This window comes from Amblyraja radiata, chromosome 5, assembly GCF_010909765.2.
Source record: "Amblyraja radiata isolate CabotCenter1 chromosome 5, sAmbRad1.1.pri, whole genome shotgun sequence".
In the NCBI taxonomy this organism is placed as follows: Eukaryota; Metazoa; Chordata; class Chondrichthyes; order Rajiformes; family Rajidae; genus Amblyraja; species Amblyraja radiata.
In genome coordinates, this window is record NC_045960.1 from 102,351,974 (window position 1) to 102,378,483 (window position 26,510).

Sequence of the window (26,510 nt, forward strand, 5' to 3'; positions counted from 1 at the left end):
ATTCACAAACATACAGATCGATAACAGGAGTCGCCTATTTGGCCCTTTGACCTTGCTCTTCCAATCAATACAATCATGACTAATCTGATTGCATTCTCAACTCTGAATTCCCACCTGCAATCTGCATTTCATGCATTCGAGACGTGAATAGACCTGAAATATCTATTCGCAACTCTCACTTTTTGAAATTCAACAATTTTTTTGGTATAATTTTTTTTTTTTATATGTGTTACATCATAATTAAATAAGGATGTTTTGATCCGTTCATGAATTTCTGATATTTTTTCTTTAATAGACTTGGATGTTCCCTGGAGTGGAGTTCAGAATCTAAGAAGATCATCTTTTTCTGTCAAATTGGAAAAATCTGACTCAAAAGATCATAACCCTTCAGGTTTTTCTAGTCCTGATTTTAAAGCACGACCAGCAAGCATCTACCATATTAAACATACTGAAAGTGAGAAGCCGCTGACAAAACTGCAAAAGATTAAAGCTGATGAGCACAGCAAATCAAAAGTAAAAGTGGCAAAGCTTAAGAAGACAATTAAGTCTGAGAACAGCAAAAAATTGGTGAAACAAAACTCCAAGGATTCAGTGATATTGGTTGGCTATAAATCCTTTAAAAATTCAAACTTGGGAGAGAGCAGTAAATCTGAAGGTGGGCTTTCAATATGTCCAAAAGGTGGGCAGGTATCCACCAGCAAAGGAGCTGATGATAGGACAAAACTAAATAGTGAGCTTTTATGTCAACATAAAGAACTGATACCTCTTCTGTCGAGTATGGAAAAAAATGCAGAGACTATGAAAACTAAAAATTGCAATGAATTTGGTTGCAACATTAAAGATCACAAAATGGAATCTTGTACATTTGCATTATCAGCTGTATTTCAGGCAGGTCCCGAGTCTTCAACCATGTGTGCAAGATCTACTAAAACTTCAGTTGATTGTTTAAATAAGCAGCAAATAGCACCAGCATCAGGAGTCAAATGTATTCAAGTCAAACCACGGACTAAATGCACATATGAAGGGGATAAAGTAATAGTCTTAACGGCTCCCAAAGTCCCTGTTAAACATGATGACCAAGACCTTTGTCCATCTCCTGAATCACAGCTCCTGGATTCTAAACCTCATTATTTACTGTCGGAAAAAAATCTGCAATGCCCTGCTGCTGCTGAAAGTGCACTACCGAATGCAGTTACAAAGTCTTTTAATTTGGTTCTAAGTGGAGAACCTGTTAAATTGCCAGACGTTTACGTCACTTGCTCTTCCAAAATTTCAGATTCAGGCATTGAAAGTGAACCCAGTTCTTTTGCATTTCAACCAGTTTCAGGTTTAGTCTCTGAGCCAATATTGGACAAAGTTGTGTTCAGTGAAAAGTCTTGCATGCAGCTGCTGCTTAAACCAGAATTAAGTTTAAGGAATGTGATCGGAGGCCGCTGTACGGAGAGTATAAGTGCTGTAAGTGAAATACAATCATCTTTGACTTCAATAAATTCCTTGCCATCAGATGAAGATGATAATGCACATCCATTTCATGAAAGCTCAAAAGTTGCTGCCATTCTTGCACAGCCAACAATCGATGAACAACCAATACTCTTAGCAGCTGAATTAGACCAGCTTAAATCAAAAATAAAACACTCCAATGTCATAGTTCAAGAACAAAGTGTTGCATTCTTTGAATATTCAGAGCCTATAAAACCAGTTCCTCATATTTCTGAATTTCCTGATGAGTTTTGTAACTGTGTAGCTGTTCAAGAAAATAACATCAAGAGTCAGCAGCAAGATATTGGTTCTGCTAATACTTTTGGAGAGACTCAAGACCTTATGGAAGAGTTAAATTTAGCAAAAGCATCCACAAAACATATAATTAAACTGAACTCTGAAATTATTCATCTTGATGAGCCAAGCAGTCCTACCTCAGATGTGACAGAAATTGGCCAAAATTTGGATCCAGAATTGAACTTAAAGGAGTTTGCAGATATAATTCAGGAAATGCCAGTTCTCCAGGAGGCAGATGATAAAGTGCAGACAAACCTTTCAGCTGCCAGCAGCATTGACATTGTGAAACAAGGATTGGTGGAGAATTATTTTGGATCTAGAAGCAGCACAGATCTTTCTGATATTAGTCCTAGTGGTTGTGACAGCTGCCCCACAAGTCCTCAAAAGGAGACTTTTGGCCCTGTTACTCTTGCACAAGTAGAAGATGATGAGGATCAAGAAATGATCGAAAATGGTTATTACGAAGCTGACAATGATGCTGTGTGTGATGGAGGTGATGTAGTCAGATCTGAGCTAATTAATGTTGATCATGCCACAGGAGCAAGCTTGCCAGGGCCATGCATTCCGACTTGTTTATCATTTTCCTCAGTTGCCAGAGATTCCCCATCTATCAGTGGTTTGTCTTCTAAAAGTAAACTTGATGCAATTACAAAACAACCAATCAGTGCTGTCTCAGGCTCTGTTGTATCAGTTTGCTGGTATGAGGATGCTGCTTCAAAAGAACAAATGCACATGTAAGTAGCTATGCTTTTTTTTCATATGTCCATCTCTTTACACAGAACTCTATTCCTACTCACAAATCTGTTTTCAAACATATAATACAAATCTTTAGAATTTTTGGGTAACAAATTGAATCAAGGAGATTTTGTATTTTCTGCGATATAAAATATCTCCAAGTTAAAGGTGTAGCTATGGGCACCCCTCAGTTCTGCCTGCCCTTTTGTCGATTACATTGAATGGTCCTTGCTCCAGGTGTACACTGGCAACATCCCCTAACACATTCTCTGCTACATCGACAACTGCTTAGGGGCTGCCTCCTGCACCTGTGCAGAAATCGTTGTTCATTAACTTCATCACTAACTTCTACTCTTCCCTCAAATTCATCTGGACTATCTCTGACACCTCTCTCCCCTTTCTTGATCTCCCTGTCTTCATCATATTGTCGACTGAAGTCCACAACAAACCTACCAACTCCAACAGTTATCTGGACTACACTTCCTCTGACCCTGCCTCTTGCAAAAACACTATCACCTACTCTCAATTCCTTCGTCTCCTCCGCTCCCAGGATGAGGCTTTCCATTCTAGATTCTGAGATGTCCTCTTTCTTCAGTAAATGTGGTTTCCACCATGTTGGTAAAAATTGTAGAAAATGATAGGAAAGGAATATGGAGAGTGAATTGTAGAACCCGAGGGAGCAATGGTGGTGTGGATAGGGGAAGCTGGGTAGATGGTGAGTGTAGCTTATCTGAAATTGACGAATTCAGTGTTCATGCTGTTGGGTTCCAGGTGGAGTATGAGGTGCTATTCGTCCAGTTTGTGTGTGGCCTGACTGGCAGTGGAGGGCTCAGACAGGTCCGTAGGGAAGGGCGATTGAAGTGGCTCTTAACTGGGAGCTCAAACTGGGCCTGGCGGTCACTAGTGTTCAGTGAAGTAGATGAAAATGTACAGGGAATGATTGCATATGACACTAAAATAGTTCTTGATTAACTGGGCAATTGGGCCTAGGAATGGTTAATGGAGTTTAATTCAGATAAGTATGAGGTGTTGCATTTTGGGAAGTCAAACCAGGAAGGATCTTCTCAGTCAACAATAAGACCCTGGGTAGTATTGTAGAGCAGAAAGATCTAGGAGTACAAGCACATTGTTCCCTGAAAGTGGCATTGCAGGTAGATAGAGCAGTGAAGAAGACTTTTAGCATACTGTCTTTCATCAGTCAGCAAGACTTGGGGCTGAGGGGTGATTTTATAGAGGTGTATATAAAATTATGAGAGGAGCACATATGGTGACTGCACAGAATCTTGATCCCAGTATAGGGAAATTAAGAACTAGAGAGGATTAGTTACCCTCGGGGGTAACTTTTTCAGAGTGGTGGTATATGGAACAAGCTGCCAGAAGAAGCAGTTGAGGCAGGTAAAATAACAAGATGTAGAAGACATTTGGACATGTTTATTGAATAGGAAAGGAGTAGATTGATTATGGGCCTGGAGTGGGCACATTGGACTAGCTTGGAAATAGGCACCTAGTTCGGCATGGATGCATTGGGCTGAAGGGCCTGTGTTCGTGCTGTATGAATATATGACTTTATAACTCAGATTGGAATTCCTCTAGCCTGTTTATATATTTTGTTTCAACCTCAACATAATATTTCACATTGTTAATTATACGATCCTCCTATGACACTCCATTATTGTCCAATTTTGTAAACAATTTGTTATATGATTGTGCTACTAACCATTTGCACATGACAAACACGACAAGAAAATGTTCTCCGCTTACATTCAGTCACTTTAGAGATTACTCATGATCTTGCTATAAACTCCTCCATTGTTATCAACATGCAGCTGATTTGGCAGCATATACTAATCAGCCTCTATTTGTATATCGTTACTATCTCTATCCACCACCAGTTGATTCCCCAATTGCTTCAGAACCCTCAGACTTTTGTCCAGTCACTAGCAATCTTTTTGCGTATGGCGTGCACAGCCTAAAGTTGTAGGACAACTTGTTCTATTTGATCTTATATGATTGTGCATCCCGGGTTGATTGCATTCGTCGAAACGGGACGGACCACGTGAAGGTTGCAATCTTCCACCCCACTAATAATCGTAATTTACTGGAATGAGAAATCTTCAGCCACTGGACAAATTTGCTTTCAGTGTCAGAACTCCATACCCTCCACTGAACAGTCTCACAGGCTGAATCAAATTGTTTTAAAACTTTGAAATTGTCACGGAATAGTTACAACCTGGAACCTCTACTCGTTGAATTAAGACGTGTCCAACATAAAATCAATCCCATTCTAATCCTAACAGCTAGACCCGCTTCTCATCCTTTTCAATGGACTTGAAAATACTTTCCTTCCAGATACTTATCCAGCTCCCTTTTGAACTACAACTGAATCTGCCTCCATCACCTCCAATGCGTGCTAGACCCTAATCATTTATGTGATAAAATTAACTATTCTAATGACGCTATTGGTTCTTTTGCCAATCACTTTTATGTCCTCAAGTTCTTGACTACTTTGTCAATGGGAATATTTTTTCTCTATCCACTTTATGTGTATCCTTTATACCTATATCAAATATCCAGGGTTTTGGCTTGAAACGTTGCCTATTTCCTTTGCTCCATAGATGTTGCCTCACCAGCTGAGTTTCTCCAACATTTTTGTCTACCTTCGATTTTCCAGCATCTGCAGTTTCTTCTTAGATATCAAATTTCCTTGCAGTCTCTTCTGATCCAACAAGCAAACCGAGTTTCTCCAGTTTATTCACATTACCAAAATTCGTGTCTCTGTAATCATTTCGGTAAATCTATTCTGCACTCGTATAAAAAGCTTTCATATCTTTTATAAAGGGCGGTGCTGAGAGTTGGATACATTTTTACAGTTGTAGCTGAATCAATGCTTTTTATACAGTTCATCATGACATCTTTACTATTGTATTATATGCATCTATATGTAAAACCCAGGAAACAGTATGCATTCAGCCACTTTTTCAATCTGTACTTCCACTCTCAACAACTTATGCAAGTATACTCTCCAGGTTCTTAAAGCCTTTTTAGAACTATGTATCCAAGGCAAACCAATAGATCTCTAGAAGGTCCTAGTGCCAACTCCTCGAGAACTCTACGAAGACTTCCCTCCAGACCAATAATTATCTTTAATATTATTTTTGGTTTCCTGATGCATGGCTAAGTTTCTGTCTCAATTACATTTCCCTTTGAAACATAGAAACATAGAAAATAGGTGCAGGAGTAGGCCATTCGGCCCTTCGAGCCATTTGATATGATCATGGCTGATCATCCAACTCGGTATCCCATCCCTACCTTCTCTCCATACCCCCTGATCCCTTTAGCCACAAGGGCCACATCTAACTCCCTCTTAAATATAGCCAATGAACTGGCCTCAACTACCTTCTGTGGCAGAGAATTCCACAGATTTCCTCATCTCGGTCCTAAAAGTCTTCCCTCTTATCCTTAAACTGTGACCCCTAGTTCTGGACTTCCCCAACATCGGGAATAATCTTCCTGCATCTAGCCTGTCCAACCCCTTAAGAATTTTGTAAGTTTCTATAAGATCCCCCCTCAGTCTTCTGAATTCCAACGTGTACAAGCCGAGTCTGTCCAGTCTTTCCTCATATGAAAGTCCTGCCATTCCAGGAATCAGTCTGGTGAACCTTCTCTGTACTCCCTCTATGGCAAGAATGTCTTTCCTCAGATTAGGAGACCAAAACTGTACGCAATACTCCAGGTGTGGTCTCACCAAGACCCTGTACAACTGCAGTAGAACCTCCCTGCTCTTATACTCAAATAAGTGAGATTGCTGAGATTTTTAGCATCTTCTTCCTTGATGAAGATTAATGTAAAGTGTCCATTTAGTAGATTTAAACTGAAGGTTTTTAGTCTCTGATTGACAGCTTCAACCCGTGCAACTTTTTTCCTTTGCACATGTCAATAAAATATTTTTGGATTTCCTGCCTGTCTTTAGCCATCCTCTCAGTTTGCTTCACTCATTTCCTTACCATTACTTCAGCTTGGAACTTTCTGTTATCGTCCTGTTTCTCAATTGTGTAAACAAGTACAAGTAGAGTACAATAGTAAGGATGTCATGATGAACTTCCATTTTACTCTCTATCCTTGGTCATCCAAGGATCCCAAACTTTAATCCCCTTACTCTTCTCCCTTGGGGGAATGTACCTAGACTTTAATGAGACATTTCCACTTTAAAGGCCTCCTATTGTTCAGTTGCTGGTTTGGCTGCCATGTTTTAATTCCTTTTCACCTGAGTCGTATCTATTCTCAACCCAGTGAGATTTGCCCTTGAAGGGCATCTTCACTCTCCAATACTGCATTATTCTCCTTATTTAACATTGCTGCTCCTCTCTTTAATGCCTTTCCCTATCTAATCTGAACATTTTGTATCCAGGAATATTTATTGTGTATTCCAGCCATATATTTAGCCAGGTCTTTGTTATTGCCACACCATTGTAATTCCACTTGTTATTGCACTTATACGTCACCAACCACTTCATACATGTAAATACATCTAAGACTTGTCTTGTACTCACTTTGAGTCTATTTCTGACTTCTTAAACTCCCAGTACCTGTTCTACTGCTATTTATCTCTCCAAATACTTTTTCCTCCTTTTGAAGCTACCGTCTTGCTAATCATCCTACCAAATTGGTTTAAATCTTACGCAGAACATTTGTGAATCTTTTCACAAGTACATTTATCCCAGTTCTCCCAGCTTCTATAGGTCCCACCTCGCCCAGAATTGTCCCAATGCCTCAGGAATCGAAATAATTCCCTCCTGCACAATCTCTGCAACTACTTTAATCATCAGAATATCACAATCAGGTTCATTTGCAAATCAAAGGTGATTGTGATATTCTGGTGGCAATCTTACGTAGTAAATGTTCCTCATGATTAAGTTGAAGCTGATTTGATGTAATGCCTTTGCAGAATGCTTGAAAGGAGACTAACTTGCAACTATTATTTGCTCTGATATTGTGGAGCATAAGATTTTTACCATTCTAGAGTTGACTAAATTAACTTTAATTTTAGGAAGGAACTGCAGATGCTGGTTTACACTGAAGATAGACACAAAATGCTGGGTGATCCATTTCTTCTCTCCAGAGATGCTGTCTGTCCTGCTGAGTTACTCCAGCATTTTGTGTCTAACTTTAATTTTAGTTATATCAGTGCTCCTCAATGCACTTATTAATTCTTTGAAATATGCAAAGATTAAACAAATGAAGACAATTCGATACCGACCATGCCTGATAATGTCATCCCCATTTTTGATATGCCATCTTACAATACAAAAATATCTTCTGTTTTGCTTTCATTTTTTGATCTGGCACGAGTTGAAAGTCTCACAACTTTGATAACAATAATAATAATAATAATAAATTTTATTTATGGGCGCCTTTCAAGAGTCTCAAGGACACCTTACAAAAATTTAGCAGGTAGAGGAAAAACATGTAAGGGGAATGAAATAAATAGTAGAGACATGACTAGTACACAAAGTAAAGACAGAATTCAATTCAAAACACAATATGAGGCAATTAATGCACACATGAAAAGGGAGGGGGACGTGGGGCTAAGGATAGGCAGAGGTGAAGAGATGGGTCTTGAGGCAGGACTGGAAGATGGTGAGGGACATGGATTGATGGGTTTTATTGCTTTCTTCATCCTATTGTCTTCCTACGACCTTTCTTAGCAAATCTGAGAGTGCTTGGAAAAGTCCCTAGTTAGCTTCTAGTTTGTGCTTTTAAGTGTTAATTTAATGGCTTGTCTTATGTACGCAAAGTGATTAATTGTTTATGGAAATTGAATAACAGTCGATGTAAGGAAGACTGAATGTGCAGCAAGTAATGTGCCATTACAATCAAGTTGGACAATTGGCTTAAAAGTCTGAATTTATAAAATGAAAATCTGTTCTGACCGTAGATTCCTCCAGGCCAAAGAGGAGTTGAAACTACTGAAGTTTCCTGGTTTTATGTACAGTGATGTTTCTGACCTGGCTTCCAAAACCCCCTACTTCAGCTTGGAGAGCGATGAAAACTTGGACGACGGCATTCATCTAATAGTTTGCGTTCATGGATTGGATGGTATGTTTAATGAAAGAAGCATTTAGTGGAGCATCAGAACATGGTTCAGTATGGGATATCTGGCCCATTTGTCCAGACAGTTACCTTGAGACTGTATATTCGAACTGGGAAACTGATAGTACAAAGCTATCTTGACAGCCATAGCATATAATTATGCACAGTTTCATTAATGAGTGGAACCCTGGTTTTTTTGAGTGCCAGAGTTGCTGAGGATGGGATCAATTGGTTAATCCACGTGTTTGTTTGTTGACCACATGCTGCAGATCCAACTTGATAGCTTTGCCCCCTATGTCAAGGCCTGCTTGTTTATGATAAAGTTACTGAGTCATTCTTGACAGTAGACATTGAAGTTCCCTCAAAGAAACTATGTGGGAGGGTAACACATGGAAATCATAAAGAGGCTTCCTGGGATGCCTTGAAAATGAAGTTTGGAATAATTGTTGAGGACTTCCAGGACTACGGCCATCTACCTGTAAACTGTGCTCTCCATAATGTTTGGGACAAAGACGCGTCATTTATTTATTTGCCCTTGTATTCCACAATTTGAGATTTGTAATAGAAAAAAAAATCACATGCGGTTAAAGAGCACATTGTCAGATTTTAATAAAGGATTTTATACATTTTGGTTTCACCATGTAGAAATTACAGCAGTGTTTATACATAGTCGCCCGCCCCCCCCGTCCCCCATTTCAGGTGCCATAATGTTTGGGACACAGCAATGTCGTGTAAATAAGTTGTCATGTTTAATATTTTGTTGCATTTCCTTTGCATGCAATGACTGCTTGAAGTTTGCGATTCATGGACATCACCAGTTGGGTGTTTTCTCTGGTGATGCTCTGCCTGGCCTGTATTGCAGCCATCTTTAGCTTATGCTTGTTTTGTGAGCTAGTTCCCTTCAGTTTTCTCTTCAGCATATAAAAGGCATGCTCAATTGGGTTCAGATCGAATGATTGACGGCCACTCAGGAATTGACTATTTTTTAGCTTTGAAAAACTCCTTTGTTGCTTTAGCAGTATGTTTTGGATCATTATCTTGCTGTAGAATGAACCGCCGGCCAATGAATTTTGAGGCATTTGTTTGAACTTCAGCAGATAGGATGTGTCCATACACTTAAGAATTCATTATGCTACTACCATCAGCAGTTGTATCATCAATGAAGATAAGTGAGCCAGTACCCACCCCCACCATCGTGTTTCACAGATGATGTGGTATGCTTTGCATCTTGGGCAGTTCCTTCTCTCCTCCATACTTTGCTCTTGCCATCACTCTAATATAAATTAATCTTCGTCTCATCTGTCCACAAGACCTTTTTCTAGAACTGTGGTTGCTCTTTTAAGTACTTCTTGGCAAACTGTAACCCAGCCATCCTATTTTTGCATCTTGCAGTGTAGCCTCTGTATTTCCGTTCATGAAGTCTGCTGCGGACAGTGGTCATTGAAAAATCCACACCTGACTCCTGAAGAGTGTTCCTGATCTGTTGGACAGGTGTTTGAGGATTTTTCTTTATTATAGAGAGAATTTTTCTGTCATCAGCTGTGGAGGTCTTCCTTGGCCTGCCAGTCCCTTTGCAATTAGTAAGTGCACCAGTGCTTTCTTCTTAATAATGTTAAAAACAGTTGATTTTGGTAAGCCTAAGGATTTGCTGATGTCTCTAAAACTTTTATTTTTATTTCCCTTCTCATAATGGCTTCGTTGACTTTCATTGGCACAACTTTGGTCCTCATGTTGATAAACAGCAATAAAAGTTTCCAAAGGTGATGGAAAGACTGGAGGAAAGACTAGGTGCTGAGCGCTCTCTTATACCTGCATTAAGGAGGCAATTAAGCACACACCTGAGCAATTACAAATGCCTGTGAAGCCATGTGTTCCAAACATTATGGTGCCCTGAAATGGGGGGATATGTATAAACACTGCTGTAATTTCTACATGGTGAAACCAAAATGTATAAAAATGGCCTTTATTAAAATCTTTAACCACGTGTGATTTTATTTCCATTACAAATCTCAAATTGTGGAGTACAGAGGCAAATAAATAAATGATGTGTCCTTGTTCCAAACATTATGGAGGGTACTGTATTTCACTGTACTGCCACTTCAGTTGGGATTGTTTTATAAGTAGAAATGTTGAGGAATACTCTGATGTGATATCTGTAAATTAAGACTAGACTACGTGGGACCCATTGGGCCCCTGTTACACAGGCTTGGTCTCCCACGCAATATTCCACCACTCATGCATAGCTCCCAACTGCACAGGCGTAGCTCATTTCCCCTCATTCCTAGCACTCACCCCCCCCCCCCTCCTCTTTACCCTCCCTCTTCTTTCCCCTCACCTCCTTACCTCTCTCACCCTCTCCTTTTCCCCTGCCCTCGGTCACTCCCTCCCTCCATAACTCATCTCCCCTCCATACCCCCCTCCTATCCCACTATCCCCCACTCCTCACATACCCCTATCCCTACCACTATTCCTCCTCACCTCCCCCACTGCCTTCCTCTATTCCCCATTCCATGTCTCCCCCCTCCTCTACTCCTCCCTCTATTCCCCCTCCTCCCACACTCTCCCTCTTCTTTTCACTCTCCTCCTACCCTCCCCCAATCCCTCCGTCGCCTCTCCTTTTTCTCTACCCTCAGCCACTCCCTCCACAACTTCTCTCCCTCTATCCCCTCTCGTTCCCCACACTCCCTCCGCACCTTCCTCGGATCTCAAGGTTGCCGCTCCTCACCCTTCTTGCGTGCTCCGGAGGGGCATCAGCCGTTGGTGCCCTTAGAGCCAGGCCTCTGATCCTCGCCTCTGCCCAGAAGCACCAGCAGCTACGGCTGCGCCGGCATGTGGGGATGGGGATGGGGGGTGGAGGTGGAGGGAGAGCTCGGGGAAAAGACGGGGGAAGAGCCAAGGGGGAGAGGGGGCAGGAGCCAGTGAGGGGGACTAGAGGGAAAGGGATTGGAGCTACGGGGCGTTGCGATGGTGATGCGTTTGGGACTCACAGCGGGCGCTGGACGCTCTTCTCCGCCGGGATCAGACACTACAATTTCCGTTTGGCGACATCTCCGAAGCCGGGCCGGGCCACTTCCGGTCCCTCCGAAAATTGTGTCCGGTTGGAGACTTCCACCGACCACCCGCAGCGTCCCTCAGCTCCAGCTGCGATGGTGCAGGAAAGGGTGGACCGTCCAGAGGAGTGACAGAAGAGACCAATCCGCGCGGCCTGACTGGCAGGAGAGGAGATTGATCTGCGCACATTCGGTTATTACGATTTTTAAACCTCGCTAACTTTTACAATATACTACTGATCGGAACTAAACTTGTTGCACTCGCAGCACAGGAGAACGGTGAGTGAGCTGACGAAAAATCGTAACGCTATCGAATACCGTTTTTGCACAAATAGAAAAAAATGCGCAAACCGGAAGAGCACAAGATCAGAGTTTTTGTTTTGTATAGATGGATGGATAGATTCTGGCGGTGAAACTAACAAATGTGATAGTGTTCACCCAATTAAGATACTAGTCCACAGAAGGATGACTGATGACCTGTGCAGGGATGAACTGTGCAGGGATGACCCGAGAGAAACTTTGTTGCGACAAAATTCCATGCCAAAATTCTTGGTTCATAGAGTCATAAAGTCATGGAAACATGCTGTATAACTCAACTAATCATGCTGTATGGCCCAACTAAACCATGCCGACCAAGATGCCCCATCTAAGCTAGTCTTATTTGCCTGCATTTGACCACTATCACGTTTCCAATCTATGTACCTGCCCAAGTGCCACTTAAATGATGTTACAACACCTGCCTCAACTTTCGCTTCTGGCAGCTTGTTTCATATAACCACCGTCCACCGAGTTACTGAACACTTGCACTCGGTCTGCCAAGGCCTATGGGATGCCTCAGTTGCGAACCATTTTAATTCCACTTTCCATTCCCATACTGACCTTTATGTCCTGGGCCTCCTCTGCATCGCCAGAGTGAGGCCACACATAAAGTACAGGAACAGCACCACATATTCCACTTGGATAACTTACAACCCAATGATATGAACATTGAATTCTCAAATTTTGGGTAACCCCCCCCCCCCCCCCCATGCCCCACCAGGACTCCCACTTCTTTCTCCCTTCCCCCTCTTCGCTCATTCCTTCGGCTTCCCAATTTGCAACTTCAGTTTGTCTCACACGTTCTGCTTTTGTCTCTGACCTTTGTGTCAACCATCCGCCTATCAAACCCCCCCCCCCCCCCCCTCGTCTGTGTCTACTTATTAACTGCCACGTTTTGTTTTGCCCTGCCTCACCTCTCTCTGTAAACATTTCCTATCCATGTACCTGGCCAAGCGTCATTTAAATGTTTTGTTTAGTTTAGAGATACAGCATGGAAAATTACACTTCGGCCCACCGAGTCTACGCCGACCAGTGAGAGCTAATTGTTTTAGGAAGGTGTGTTATCTTTCAAATCAAAATTAAAATACATTAGCTCCTTAAAATCTGTAACTAAAACAGAATTTTTGAAATAAAAGCTTTGTATTAAAAATGATTTTACCTAGATCATTCATTCCATTGAGAAATCATTCTCTTCCTGAAAATTTATATTTTTTGATTGAAATATTTTCATGACACCATGCACATTTCCAAATTGGGAAATAATTAGCTGACTTCAAATCCTTTGACAATTTCACATTTGACATTATAGCATAAAACTGCACATATAAGTATTTATTAAACAAGACTGTTCTTTTTATTTTTGGTTACCCGAACATTTCAGGCGATGGGGATGAGATAAGAAATCAATTGCCAATTTCAAAATAGCTGATACACTGTGTTGCTCGATACACTGTGTTCTAGATTTGACTTGTGTCTTGAATTTTTTTTCAAAATAATAGATTTGGTTGTTGAAACTAAGATATTCATGTTGCCTTTTCTGTCTTAGGGAACAGCGCAGACCTACGGTTGGTAAAAACGTATATTGAACTTGGATTTCCAGGGACCCAAATGGAGTTCCTTATGTCAGAGAGGAATCAGGTAATCTTACATTTTACTTGGGAAATAAGAAACAAGAAGATACTCTGGTTGATCCCCTATGTTGCTGATCAGAGATACATTTTATTAAAATGTAATAATTCAATAGGCCTGCACATCTGAATCAGCTCAACCATAGATTCTACTAGAATATGCACTTTAATATGATTTTTGAAACATTAATAACATGAATGTAAATAACTTTCACTTACCTCTAATTTAATTTAGTTAAATTTGTTGATTTTGTTTGAAGTGTGAGTCTTCTGATTGACCATCCTAAATAACAAATTTGTAACCAATTTGAGGACACTTTTACCCAATCCACCTTGGACAACTCTTCCCTCATACTATTATAATTGCTCTTATTTACATTGAAGATGCTGGTTATGAATCTCTGGCACGTATCTTCAAAATGCATTTGACATTCTATCATATTGCAGTCACTACCACCCAGGGGATCTTTAACCAAAAGAACTAATCCTTTATTAATTATTCTTCATTCATTAGACTAAATTCATTAGGGTGGCACAGCGCTACAGTTGCTCTCTTACATCGCCAGAGACCCAGGTTCGATCCTGACTTTGGGTGCTGTCTGTTTGGACTTTGTATGTTCTCCCTGTGACTGCATGAGTTTTCTCTGGGTGATCCAATTTCCTCCCACATTCCAAAGATGTGCAGGCTTGTAGATTAATTGACTTCTGTAAATTGTCCCTAGTGTGTTAGGATAGAACTAGTGTGTGGATGATTGCTGGTTAGCGTGGATTCTGTGGGTCGAAGGACCTGTTTCCATGCTGTATTTCTAAACTAAACTAAATCTAAAATAGCCAGTCTGCTCAATGTACTGTTTTAAAAAGCATTCACTGGCACATTCCAGAATCCATCTTCTACAATACCTTTGCTAGTTTGGTTGTTCCCGCAATATATAGATTAAAAATTCCCATTATAATTGAATTCCCTTCAAAATGGCCTTGGTATTTCCCCATTTATGCTCTGATTGATCGAAAGGTCACATTTTGAAGATCTATGCAGAATTCTCACCGTGTCTTCCTTCCCCTCCTATCTTTGATTACAACCAATACCAATTCTACATTATTATCCACTGCCTTTATAACAAGACTCAGCACTGCGCTGGTAGCTTCTAATAGCAACGCTCACCATTTTATTATATCAAAAATAAACTTTATTTATAAATATATGCAGAAAAAAATACAAAAAAACAATACATGGATTTCTTTTTGTTCATTGTGTTGTTCAACAGAAACATTCATACACTTCTGTATTCTGAAGTATACAGAATTCTATACTTCTGTAGTATTAGCACCTTCTGTGCACAGAGCACCATTGTCACTCGTCGTCTCTAGAGACGATACAAACTTCAAGTATTTGAGTAACTGCTACATAGCTCTTAGACCCTTAGTGTCAAGCGATGGGAGCTGAGACTGCAGTATTTCCCCAAAATCATTGCATCACCAGCACCAAGCTTCAATCTATCCCTTAGCAACCTGAAATGTGCCAGTTGTTGTTGTGGAAGGCCAACAAGCTTTGAGCTAATCATATTTCATACATATTTCACCAAGATAATTTTTGAGCAGCAATTAACATTTGCCTCCTTATGAATTATGTGTTATGGAGAAACAAATGAGTTTGTTTAGGACTAATGTAAAGAGGAGTGTTTAATGGCCAGCCTAGACTGTATTGTATCCATGAATGTCCAAGAAAATTTAGGTGATACTCCACAGGAGAGGTAGCAATTGCAGCAAAGGAAACAAAGTTAATGGTCTTTCTAATGAAAGATTGACACTGTTTCTCTGTCCAGCAATGCAACCCCACCTGCATTTCCATAGTCTTCTGCATTGTGTGTTTTTCAGATTTTTATTATCTAAATACTGTTTGTCTGATTGCTGTTTTTATTTTCACTTTATCCTAGAAAATCTTTACAAGATATTTATACAAGCAATTTGTTGGAATACACAGTTCTCAGATTTGTAGGGATTTTTTGCATTATGATTCTGCTATGCAATGGCATAAGCATTAAATGTAATTTACTTATTTCAAAATTGTAACAACAATTGTATAAAGTAAATTTAATAATAAATTATAAAATTACGTCAACAGAAATAATTGTTCTATGTCATTGTTTTCTTATTAGTTTCCTTTTTTCATTTGTATCTCTGTGTGTTAAGATTCATTTAATTGTAATATGAACTATGAATTAATGCAATACTACAGGTCAGAAATGTTCTGTATTCAGAGAAAAAAGTTAAGTCCCACCATTTGAGTTGTCATTTGAGAGATTGTTTGGGCGGATTTTGGAAGAGAACAAATTCATTTCACCACTTTTCAAGATCAAAACGCTCTCTTCACACTACACACTTTACACTTTGACCTGATTTTCAGTCAGCTGAATTTGTCAAAAACTTAATTATGGTTATACCACTCTGAGTTTGCGCATGGGGAGGCAGGTCTCCTCCAGCATCACCCTGAACATCGGTGCACCACAGGGCTGTGTGTTGAGCCCCTTCCTCTTCTCCCTCTACACTCTTGACTGCAAACCCACCCACGGGGCCAACACCATATTAAAGTTTGCAGATGACACCATCGTGGTAGGCAGGATCACGAGTAACAACGAGGCCGCCTACAGGACAGAGGTAGAGAACCTGGTGAGCTGGAGCCGTGAGAACAACCTGATCCTCAACGCAGCAAAAACAAAGGAGATGATCCTGGACTTCAGGAGGAGACCGAAGACCTTCGTCCATCAGCCCATCACCATTAACGGCGAGACAGTGGAGGCTGTGCAGAACATCAGGTACCTCGGGGTCAACATCAGCCACGACCTGACCTGGACCGTCAACATCACGGCGACGGCCAAGAAAGGACTTCAAAGGCTTCACTTCCTGAGGTGCTTGAAGAGGGCACGTCTCCCACAACAGCTGCTGGTGAGCTTCTACAGGCCAGCCATCGAGTCAGTTCTCACATACTGCATCACAGTATGGTACTCTGGCTGCACCGCAGAGAACAGGAAAGCTCTCCAACGCGTCATTAAGACTGCTGAGAGGATCACTGGCACCCAGCTCCCCAGTCTGGAGGACATCTACCGGACCCGCTGCATCCGGAGGGTCAAGGGCATCATTAGAGACAGCACACACCCTGGACACTGTCTCTTCACCCTCCTGCCCTCAGGAAGACGATACAGGACACTGAGCGCCCGCACGACAAGACTGAAAAACAGCTTCTACCATAGAGCTGTGACACTACTGAACTCTATCCCCCTCCCACACTGATTCCCCCCCTCTCTCTCACACACCCGCCCATACTCCTGTATGTTTATAGTCTAAATTTTTAATAGTTCTTTTTTTAAACATATTTTTATACTCATATTCCTGTGCAGCTGGAGGACTGCTCCAACAAAATTTCGTTGTCTCGTACAATGACAATAAAGATTATTGTTATTATTATTAAAAGAAAACTTAATTTGTCTCTAACATCTGTAAACATATATTTTTTCTTTACTTCCATAGAATGACACATTTGCAGACTTTGATTCCATGACTGATCGGCTTTTGGATGAGATAATACAATATGTTCAGATTTACAATCTTACTGTCTCCAAAATCAGGTGAGCTGGCAAAAGATGATTAAAGATGAATCTTTTAATTTCCAATTTTTCTTTGATTTTATTTTTCCATAGCTATATTAAAATTATTGCATTGTTTCCACGTTTGTACGAGGATTATAGATTGTGGGTACAATTAAATCAATACCTGTGGAGATAAGACTTAAGGTAGACACAAAATGTTGGAGTAACTCAGTGGGAACGTCCTGCTGAGTTACTCCAGCATTTTGTTTCTATCTTCAGTTTAAACCAGCATCTGCAGTTCCTTCCTACGAGTTGAGACTTATTTCTTCCTGTTATATTATTGACATCAAGGTCATCACAACCATCATAGGCCGAAGAGCCATTTCCCGTGTTACACTATTTTATGTTTTATTACCATCAGGAATACTCCTTGAATTTACAAATCCACACCTGACTCACGAAGAGTGTTTCTGATCTGTCGGACAGGTGTTAGGGTTTTTTTCTTCATTATAGAGAGAATTCTTCTGTCGTCAGCTGTGGAGGTCTTCCTTGGCCTGCCAGTCCCTTCGCGATTAGTAAGCTCACCAGTGCTCTCTTTCTTCTTAATAATGTTCCAAACAGTTGATTTTGGTAAGCCTAAGGTTTGGCTGATGTCTCCCAACTGTTTTATTCTTGTTTCTCAGTCTCATAATGGCTTCTTTTGGGGAGGCAGGTGGGGGGGGGGGGGGGGAACTATGTATGAACACAGCTGTAATTTCTACATGGTGAAACCAAAATGTATAAAAAAATACCCTTTAATAAAATCTGACAATGTGCACTTTAACAACATATGATTTTTTTTCTATTACAAATCTCAAATTGTGGAGTACAGAGGCAAATAAATAAATGATGGGTCTTTGTCCCAAACATTATGGAGGGCACTGTATGTTCACATCCAAAATGTTAATATAAATGACAAATAACAGTGGACTGGTGTCGCAGGGCCAGTTACTTCACCTGAGTGGAACACTTCTGGTCGCACTCACTGATCTCCCATCACCATTGAACAGGGTCACCTTGAGGTATTTACTTCAGTTCCTGCGAGCTGTTGGGCATGCCGGTGATTTGAAGAATCACGACACCACTTGTTACAAGCTTCTAGTCTGAAAAGTAGCCCTCTACCACCACCCTCTGTCTTCTACCTTCATGCCACTTTTGTCCCCATTTGTCTAGCTTGCCTTGGATCCTATATGATCTAACCTTCTAGACCAGCCTGCCATGCAGTACCTTGCCAAGGGACTTGCTAAAATGCATGTAGACAATGTCTACCACACTATCTTCATCAATCCTCTTGTTCCCTCTTCAAACAAAACTCAATAAAATTTGTGAGACATCATTTTCCAAATGCAAAAACCTGCCACCCTCCTCCCTTATGTGTTAGAATAATTCTGTATTCCAAAACTGAAGGAAGTCATTGCTATTTAATACATAGCTAAATTATGCTGTCGCAAAAATGCACTATAGAGATTGCAAATATACAAATTACATTGATTGAGTCGTCATTTCAACACTAGGAAATCTTCCAAAAAGAGCCTTTCAGCCACCCATGTACAGGTTTTGTTGTATTTCTATAATCTGGCACAAAAGGTTGTTTTTTTTCACCTAAAACAAAAGAATCTGCTGCCTGAAATAACAGCAGAAACAAGAACTGACAGTGTATTTCCATGTACCCAGATGACCAGTCCAAAAGCTGTAATATATAGAGCCCTAACAGTAAATTGGATTGTGTTATTACATTTGGCAGCCATGGGCATAATTGCCTCTTGTGGTGTAAATTTATGTGATTCTCACTTACAAAGGAATGATATTTAGAACCATCTGGTCGGACATGATGGCGGCTCATTGGTTTAATTTTAGAGATAGTTTAGAGATACAGTGCGGAAACAGGCTCTTCGGCCCACCACGTCTGCACCAACCAGCGATTCATGCATGTTAATACTATCCTACATACACTAGGGACAAATTACATTTATACCAAGCCAATTAACCTGTAAACCCATACGTCCTTGGAATATGGAAAACCGAAGATCTCTGAGAAAACCCATGCGGTCATGGGGAGAATGCACAAACTCCGTACAGACAGCACCTGTAGTCGGGATTGAATCCGGGACTCTGGCGCTGTAAATGCTGTAAGGCAGCAACTCTACTGCTGCGCCACTGTGACACCCCGAAGTGATGATATTGATGTAGATTGAGAAAATGCATGCTTTTTAATCATAAAATATGTTTAGAAATATTTTGTTTAACTCCCAATCATCTATTCAGATGTCTCTTCCTTTCTTCCCCATTTCCACAGTTTTATAGGACACTCTTTAGGTAATTTGATCATTCGATCAGTACTGACAAGACAGAGATTTAAATTTTACTTGAACAAATTGCACACGTTCCTTTCTTTGTCTGGGCCTCACTTGGGGACCTTGTACAACAGCAGTGCACTTGTCAATACAGGTAAGCCAACATTCTGGGGATGTATGGTACCTTTAGAACAACCTAGATTCCTAAAAGTCAATTTTATTTATGATAATTCACAGTCCTGAATTAATATGTGCATCATCTTTGAGATAAGAGAGTAACAACAAACAAATGTATTTGGTCAATGTCATTGATGTGAATTTTTCATCAGAACTGCAGGGTAAACATAAGATGGGCTACTAAGACATATTTTCCAACATCCAGCAACAGCATGCATTTTCTGGCATTTCTCTTTGCTACTAACCAGATTCCATTTATTCTCTTAACATCTAATTAACTCTTCATCTCTGTCGAAAATACACTTCGGATTGAACTAATATCGGCCACTTGGGTAGAATTTTCCAGATTCACCACCATCTGGGTGAATACATTTTGTGATGTCACAGTCCTGAATAGCCTACCCTTTATTTTGCACCTAACCCGCTGGTTCTAGGCTCCCAGCCAAGGGAAACAACCTGCCTGCATCTATTCTGTCAAGCCCTGTAAAAATATTGTACCTTTAAACAAGAGAAATAGATGGGGGGAAACAAATCCTCAAATTCAGGATGATCATTTTTGAACAATAAGAAATTATTTCTGGTGATTGTATACAAATTGCTGAGTTTGATGGATTTCAGCCCTTTATTTGGGTGTCCATTGATAAACATGTATTAGAATGTACGCTTGCCTTTTACTATCACTATATTCCCGTGACGCACCATAGAAAGCATACTGTAGAGTTGTATCGCAGCTTGGTTTGGTAACAGCTCTACCCAAGACTGCAAGAAATTGCAGAGTGTTGTAGATGTATTTTTGTACATGACTCCTTCTGCAATTCATAGTGCCTTGGAAACACAACCCACATAATCAAAGACATGTCCCATCCTGGTCATTCCTCCTTCTCCCTGCTCCTGTATTGCAGAAGCTTAAAAGTGCGCACTGCCAGACTCTATCAGCTTCTTCCCCTCCATTATCAGGCTTCTGAACGATCCTTCCCTAAGCTGGGGTACTGTTCAATTCACCTCTAGCCTATTGAGGACATTGGACTATGTCAAAGGAACTAATGCACTACAATTCTAATAACTATATTCTGCACTCTGTGCCTTCCTCTTTGTTTAATCTGATATAAGAGTTTGAACTGATTGTATAGATTGTAGCTTTGGAATCTGATTATAGGTATCTGTAATGTATTTACTTTATTTTACATTAATTATCTTTTAATGTCTTGTTGCATTATTTTCATAACCAGGACTCTGGTTTATGCAGAAGTGGAAGAAGTCTGGGTCCCTACTGCAACTGACTTGTAGAGATCATTCTGATCCTCGGCAAACTTTCCTATACAAACTCAGTAAAAAAACTGGTAAGTGTTGTAAAGTGGTTATTTCTATTTGTTTATCACCTACATAGCTCAGTGGAACAAGAGTTCGGAACAACAAAAATATTGTATTTGCACTTAGTCCTAGTACTGGAATATATCTAAAATATCTATCGCACTTATTTTTAATGGAAGAATATGAAAATATTGATGTTTCTTGTTATAAAAATAAATTGAATGCACACTGTAAAAAAGCAGAATAGCACAATTGCTCACTGATGGATTAAAAAAATTCAATTTACAAAATGAACTTGTCTCTTTGCTATGTACTCATTGTAAATATTTGAAAATGATTTGGTCTAAAAAAAATTGAAGAAATTGCAAGCAATTAATCCTTATCTGGGCCAATTATGCATTGTGTTTTTCTTTCTTTCATGCATTTGGCTATTTCCCCATAGCTATGTGCTCTTCTCCTTTCTGCGAAAGAATGGTTTATTATCTTCTTAGTGTTTTAATTACATTTGGTCTGGTATTACATGGAACTACTCTAAATGTCCATTTGGCTACCAAAATGAAAATGCAGGCTTCTCCAGGCTTCATTTTGACTAGCCAAAAATTGATTTTCCCAATGTTATTTTGAGATAAACCGTATGAAGACAGTGCAAGTTCTTGTTCTAATGACCATCTTAACTTCAATATTCAAGGTCTCCAACACTTCAAAAATGTGGTGTTAGTTGGCTCGCTACAAGATCGATATGTTCCTTATCATTCTGCTCGAATTGAGATGTGCAAAACTGCTTTAAAGGATAAACAATTGGGTAAGATTCACTAAAGGACAGATGTTACTTCTTTTGGGGAATTTACAGATGATAGTTAAACATGTGAAGAAGATTTCTATCCTCTTCATGCACTTCACATTTTTATTATTTTAAGACAAGTGAAAGCAGAAATAATTCACTATGTGCAACGTAGTCGATAATAATTTATATGTGTGCACTATATGAAGATATAATTAGACATAGTAAATAAGGCCACAAAGGATTTTTAAATGTTTGTGTTAAGTTAAATATTTATACCTGATCTCTCTCTTTTATAGGACCAATATACGCTGAAATGATCCAAAATCTTCTTTCACCTGTTTTGGAAAATAAGGAATGTAATTTGGTCCGATATGATGTTATCCATGCATTACCCAACACAGCTAATTCATTAATAGGACGAGCAGCTCACATTGCTGTTCTTGATTCAGAAATCTTTTTAGAAAAATTCTTTCTGGTTGTGGGCCTTAAATACTTTCAGTAAGAATGTGTGCCATAAACTTTTACCTTTTTATTCAGAGAAACACATTTGATCCCAGAGCATGGTCTCCGTCTGAAAAGACTGTTTGTACATTTTGGTATTAAAAACAATTTACATTGTTTTTGGAGTTAGTTAAAAGGTCTGAACATGTTTTTGCCTGTTGGTTTGTGCTGTGCAATACCAATTGTATATTTTTATTGGTCTTGTGTACTTATTTCAGTTCAGTTTTTTTGTATTTTTCAGAAATTTTATTTTGCCTTTTTAAGTATCAGTTAATAGTTGAAATAACCAGGGTGCACTGTTTATATTTTTATTTTCTAATTTTTTTAAAGTAATATTCAATTATTAAGTTAGAGGTAAAACATTAATTTAATTCATGACTTCCAAAGAAAGCATTTTCATAGAATCTATTGGGACCTGGTGTACGTTACATTTGATAACGCGAACTTTGGCAACTGGAAACCCTGTAAAAAGCTGCTATATATTTATACATTTTTAACATCGCTCAACTTAGGAAATTTACAGAGATGTTATTCATTTCATGCAGTCTTTCTGCATGGACCAAAAATTGCCCTATTCATACATTCATAAGCTTGTATATTTTGTCACTCAAAGTTTAAAGCAGTTCACAAATGTCTGCAATACATTTTTATAAAAAAACATTATCCTACAACGTTTAACCATACCTGTGGAGCATTACTACTTTTTCTACTGATGAAGTGGAAAGACCTTTTTGCTATGGAACTTTTAGAACTGAAGTAACTATTTTCAAATCTTCTAATATTCTGTATGTTGATTAGAACTTTTCACCGTCATGGCAGTCTGATAATGTTGATTTGAAATTATTTTTACTGCATGGTGATATAAACTCAACACAATTGCCCAGCATATACAAAGGTTTTAAGCCAATACTATTACATCTGAGAGAGTAGTGATGAATAACCTATATTTTAGCTTTGTTTTATTGAACCACATTTTGGCTTGATTTCTGAGATACGTGTTTGTCAATCTATTCATAGATGACATTCACTTAAAGTTATCCCTTGTTATAATTGTATTTGAAAACAATGAAAAATGTGCTACAGTGAGGGATCATTTTGTGGTGGTTGATCTGACGGGAGCTCGAATCACTGCTTCTGATATCAGTGATTGTGATATATCAGTAAAGCATGAGCTAAACAGAAGCAGGAGTTACAATATTGAAATGGATACCGTTAATTGATTTAACAAGATTTTTTTAATTGTGATTATTGGACATGTTTTACTCTAATTTCAGAGGGAAACCTTTCTGATTTATTTTAATTATCCTGATTAACAGTAGGATACATAACATGGTTTATGTGTTACTGCTGTATATATGACAATGCCAAGGGAAAAGGACGTGTGGTGCTGTCACATGTGCTTTTAACAAATTTATCGAATTTATATTGAAACACTACATCCTCGTAAATAGGGTATGTCATCTGTCTGTAGCCTTATTCAAAAACACCTACAATGCATAAGCAACCATCATTGTACCAGCAGTAGTTAAATATTAAAAATATTGTATATAATTGTACTGTGCAAATTAAAATATCTTTCTTTTATATTTTACATTTCCAAATCTAACATTGCATTACTTTGAAAGCCATAATTTTCCCCCTGATTTTCCTGAAGGAGGAAGATAAGTGACTACACCACAAATGATGCCGCCTACGATGCATATCAAGACTTTCTGAAGTAATACAGCCTATGATCACTTCAGTGTAAACTATAATTGTGATATGGGCCCAAGTTCCCGCAAAGGAAATCGGGCCCAGGGCAGGTGATATTTACTGGTAAGACTGGGACTTATATCTCTAAAAAGTTTGAAAGGTTGACATCTTTACAATCACAAGAGACAGACGTTCTTTGGCTTGTGAAGGATGCCAAGAGATTGCCACAAATATATTCAGTGAGGAATTGCGGAGGAATTTCTTTAGCCAAAATATATTGAAGTGTGGAAATTATTCCCAACTAGAATAATTGAAGAAAATGGCACTGTTGCACTTAAAGACAAGTTAGAAAATAAATGATAGATAGATGATGGAAGAATATGATATGATGAGGAAAAAAAGTTGGAAGAATGCTTGGAGTTTAAATTCAAGCACAGATCAGTTGGACTAATTCTTGTTTTAATTTTATTGCAAATGCTTGGTAAATGTTACCAGCTTCAGGCAATATAGGTAGGTTCTCTTTTGAATTAGAACATGGATTGCTTGAATATTGATATTTTCTCTATCTTGGGATACCCCAAAGTGCTTTATAATCATTGAAGGGCTTTTGAAGTGTAATCATAGTTTTAATGTTGAAAATCAATTCAATCAATTTTCGCATAGCAATAATAAATTCCATAGAACAGTGATAGGCCAAAATGCTGGAGTAACCATATAACAACCATATAACAATTACAGCACGGAAACAGGCCATCTCGGCCCTACAAGTCCGTGCCGAACAATTTTTTTCCCTTAGTCCCACCTGCCTGCACTCATACCATAACCCTCCATTCCCTTCTCATCCATATGCCTATCCAATTTATTTTTAAATTATACCAACGAACCTGCCTCCACCACTTCCACTGTAAGCTCATTCCACACCGCTACCACTCTCTGAGTAAAGAAGTTCCCCCTCATGTTACCCCTAAACTTCTGTCCCTTAATTCTGAAGTCATGTCCATTGTTTGAATCTTCCCTATTCTCAAAGGGAAAAGCTGATCCACATCAACTCTGTCTATCCCTCTCATCATTTTAAAGACCTCTATCAAGTCCCCCCTTAACCTTCTGCGCTCCAGAGAATAAAGACCTAACTTATTCAACCTTTCTCTGTAACTTAGTTGTTGAAACCCAGGCAACATTCTAGTAAATCTCCTCTGTACTCTCTCTATTTTGTTGACATCCTTCCTATAATTAGGCGACCAAAATTGTACACCATACTCCAGGTTTGGTCTCACCAATGCCTTGTACAATTTTAACATTACATCCCAGCTTCTATACTCAATGCTCTGATTTATAAAGGCTAGCATACCAAAAGCTTTCTTTACCACCCTATCTATATGAGATTCCACCTTCAAGGAACTATGCACGGTTATTCCCAGATCCCTCTGTTCAACTGTATTCTTCAATTCCCTACCATTTACCATGTACGTCCTATTTTGATTTGTCCTGCCAAGGTGTAGCACCTCACATTTATCAGCATTAAACTCCATCTGCCATCTTTCAGCCCATTCTTCCAAATGGCCTAAATCACTCTGTAGACTTTGGAAATCCTCTTCATTATCCACAACACCCCCTATCTTGGTATCATCTGCATACTTACTAATCCAATTTACCACACCTTCATCCAGATCATTGATGTACATGACAAACAACAAAGGACCCAACACCGATCCCTGAGGCACCCCACTAGTCACCTGCCTCCAACCCGACAAACAACCATCCACCATTACCCTCTGGCTTCTCCCATTCAGCCACTGTTGAATCCATCTTGCTACTCCTGCATTTATACCCAACAGTTGAACCTTCTTAACCAACCTTCCATGAGGAACCTTGTCAAAGGCCTTACTAAAGTCCATATAGACAACATTCACTGCTTTACCCTCGTCAATTTCCCTAGTAACCTCTTCAAAAAATTCAAGAGTAACTCAGCGGGTCAGGCAACAACTCTGGAGAAAAGGAGTAGGTGTCATTTCAGGTCAGAATTCTTCTTACAAAAGAAGGGTTCCAACCCGAAACAAGATCTATTCCTTTTCTCCAGAGATGCTGCCTGACCCGCTAAGTGACTCCAGCATTTTGTGTCTGTCTACTGTATAAACCAGCATCTGCAGTGATGATTTGCTTTTGAAAGTTCCAAACTACCTTCCTCCTTCTCTGACATTTTCTCAGTATTTGGCGGTACTCCTCGCTGAAGTCTAGCTATTCATTTGGATTTCCATTACAGAGCAGGCACGGTGCTCAGCACAATACGTAGCTCCAGTTCACATTGCAAACTGGATCCAGGAATTGGGGTGGCATCTTGGATAAATGCATGTTGGAGAATTTTATTTTTTTTACATTTTTAATAATACATTTTGAAAATCAGTCCTATGTGTAGCAATTTCCATGCAAGATACATTTGAATCTTGAGCAATGCCAGTCCAAGCCTGTATGTGCTTCTTTGCCTTGAAGATAAATAAAATTCCAACTGAATGTTACTTTGTAGGTATACTATT

General features: G+C 39.4%; 1 protein-coding gene across 8 annotated transcripts in view; it reads left to right on the forward strand.

Moving 5' to 3' along the window:
* The window catches only part of fam135a (family with sequence similarity 135 member A), a 127,051-nt gene extending 103,173 nt beyond the window's left edge, over positions 1-23,878 (forward strand). For all 8 annotated transcript variants that reach the window (XM_033021902.1, XM_033021901.1, XM_033021898.1 and 5 more), the window contains 8 exons: positions 296-2,510; positions 8,447-8,607; positions 13,516-13,607; positions 17,123-17,220; positions 19,517-19,668; positions 20,921-21,031; positions 21,691-21,804; positions 22,083-23,878. In XM_033021902.1, the coding sequence (XP_032877793.1) occupies positions 296-2,510; positions 8,447-8,607; positions 13,516-13,607; positions 17,123-17,220; positions 19,517-19,668; positions 20,921-21,031; positions 21,691-21,804; positions 22,083-22,288 (3,149 nt within the window). In that variant the 3' untranslated portion in view covers positions 22,289-23,878. The remainder of the gene's footprint in view (positions 1-295; positions 2,511-8,446; positions 8,608-13,515; positions 13,608-17,122; positions 17,221-19,516; positions 19,669-20,920; positions 21,032-21,690; positions 21,805-22,082) is intronic.
* Positions 23,879-26,510: the final 2,632 nt, after the last annotated feature.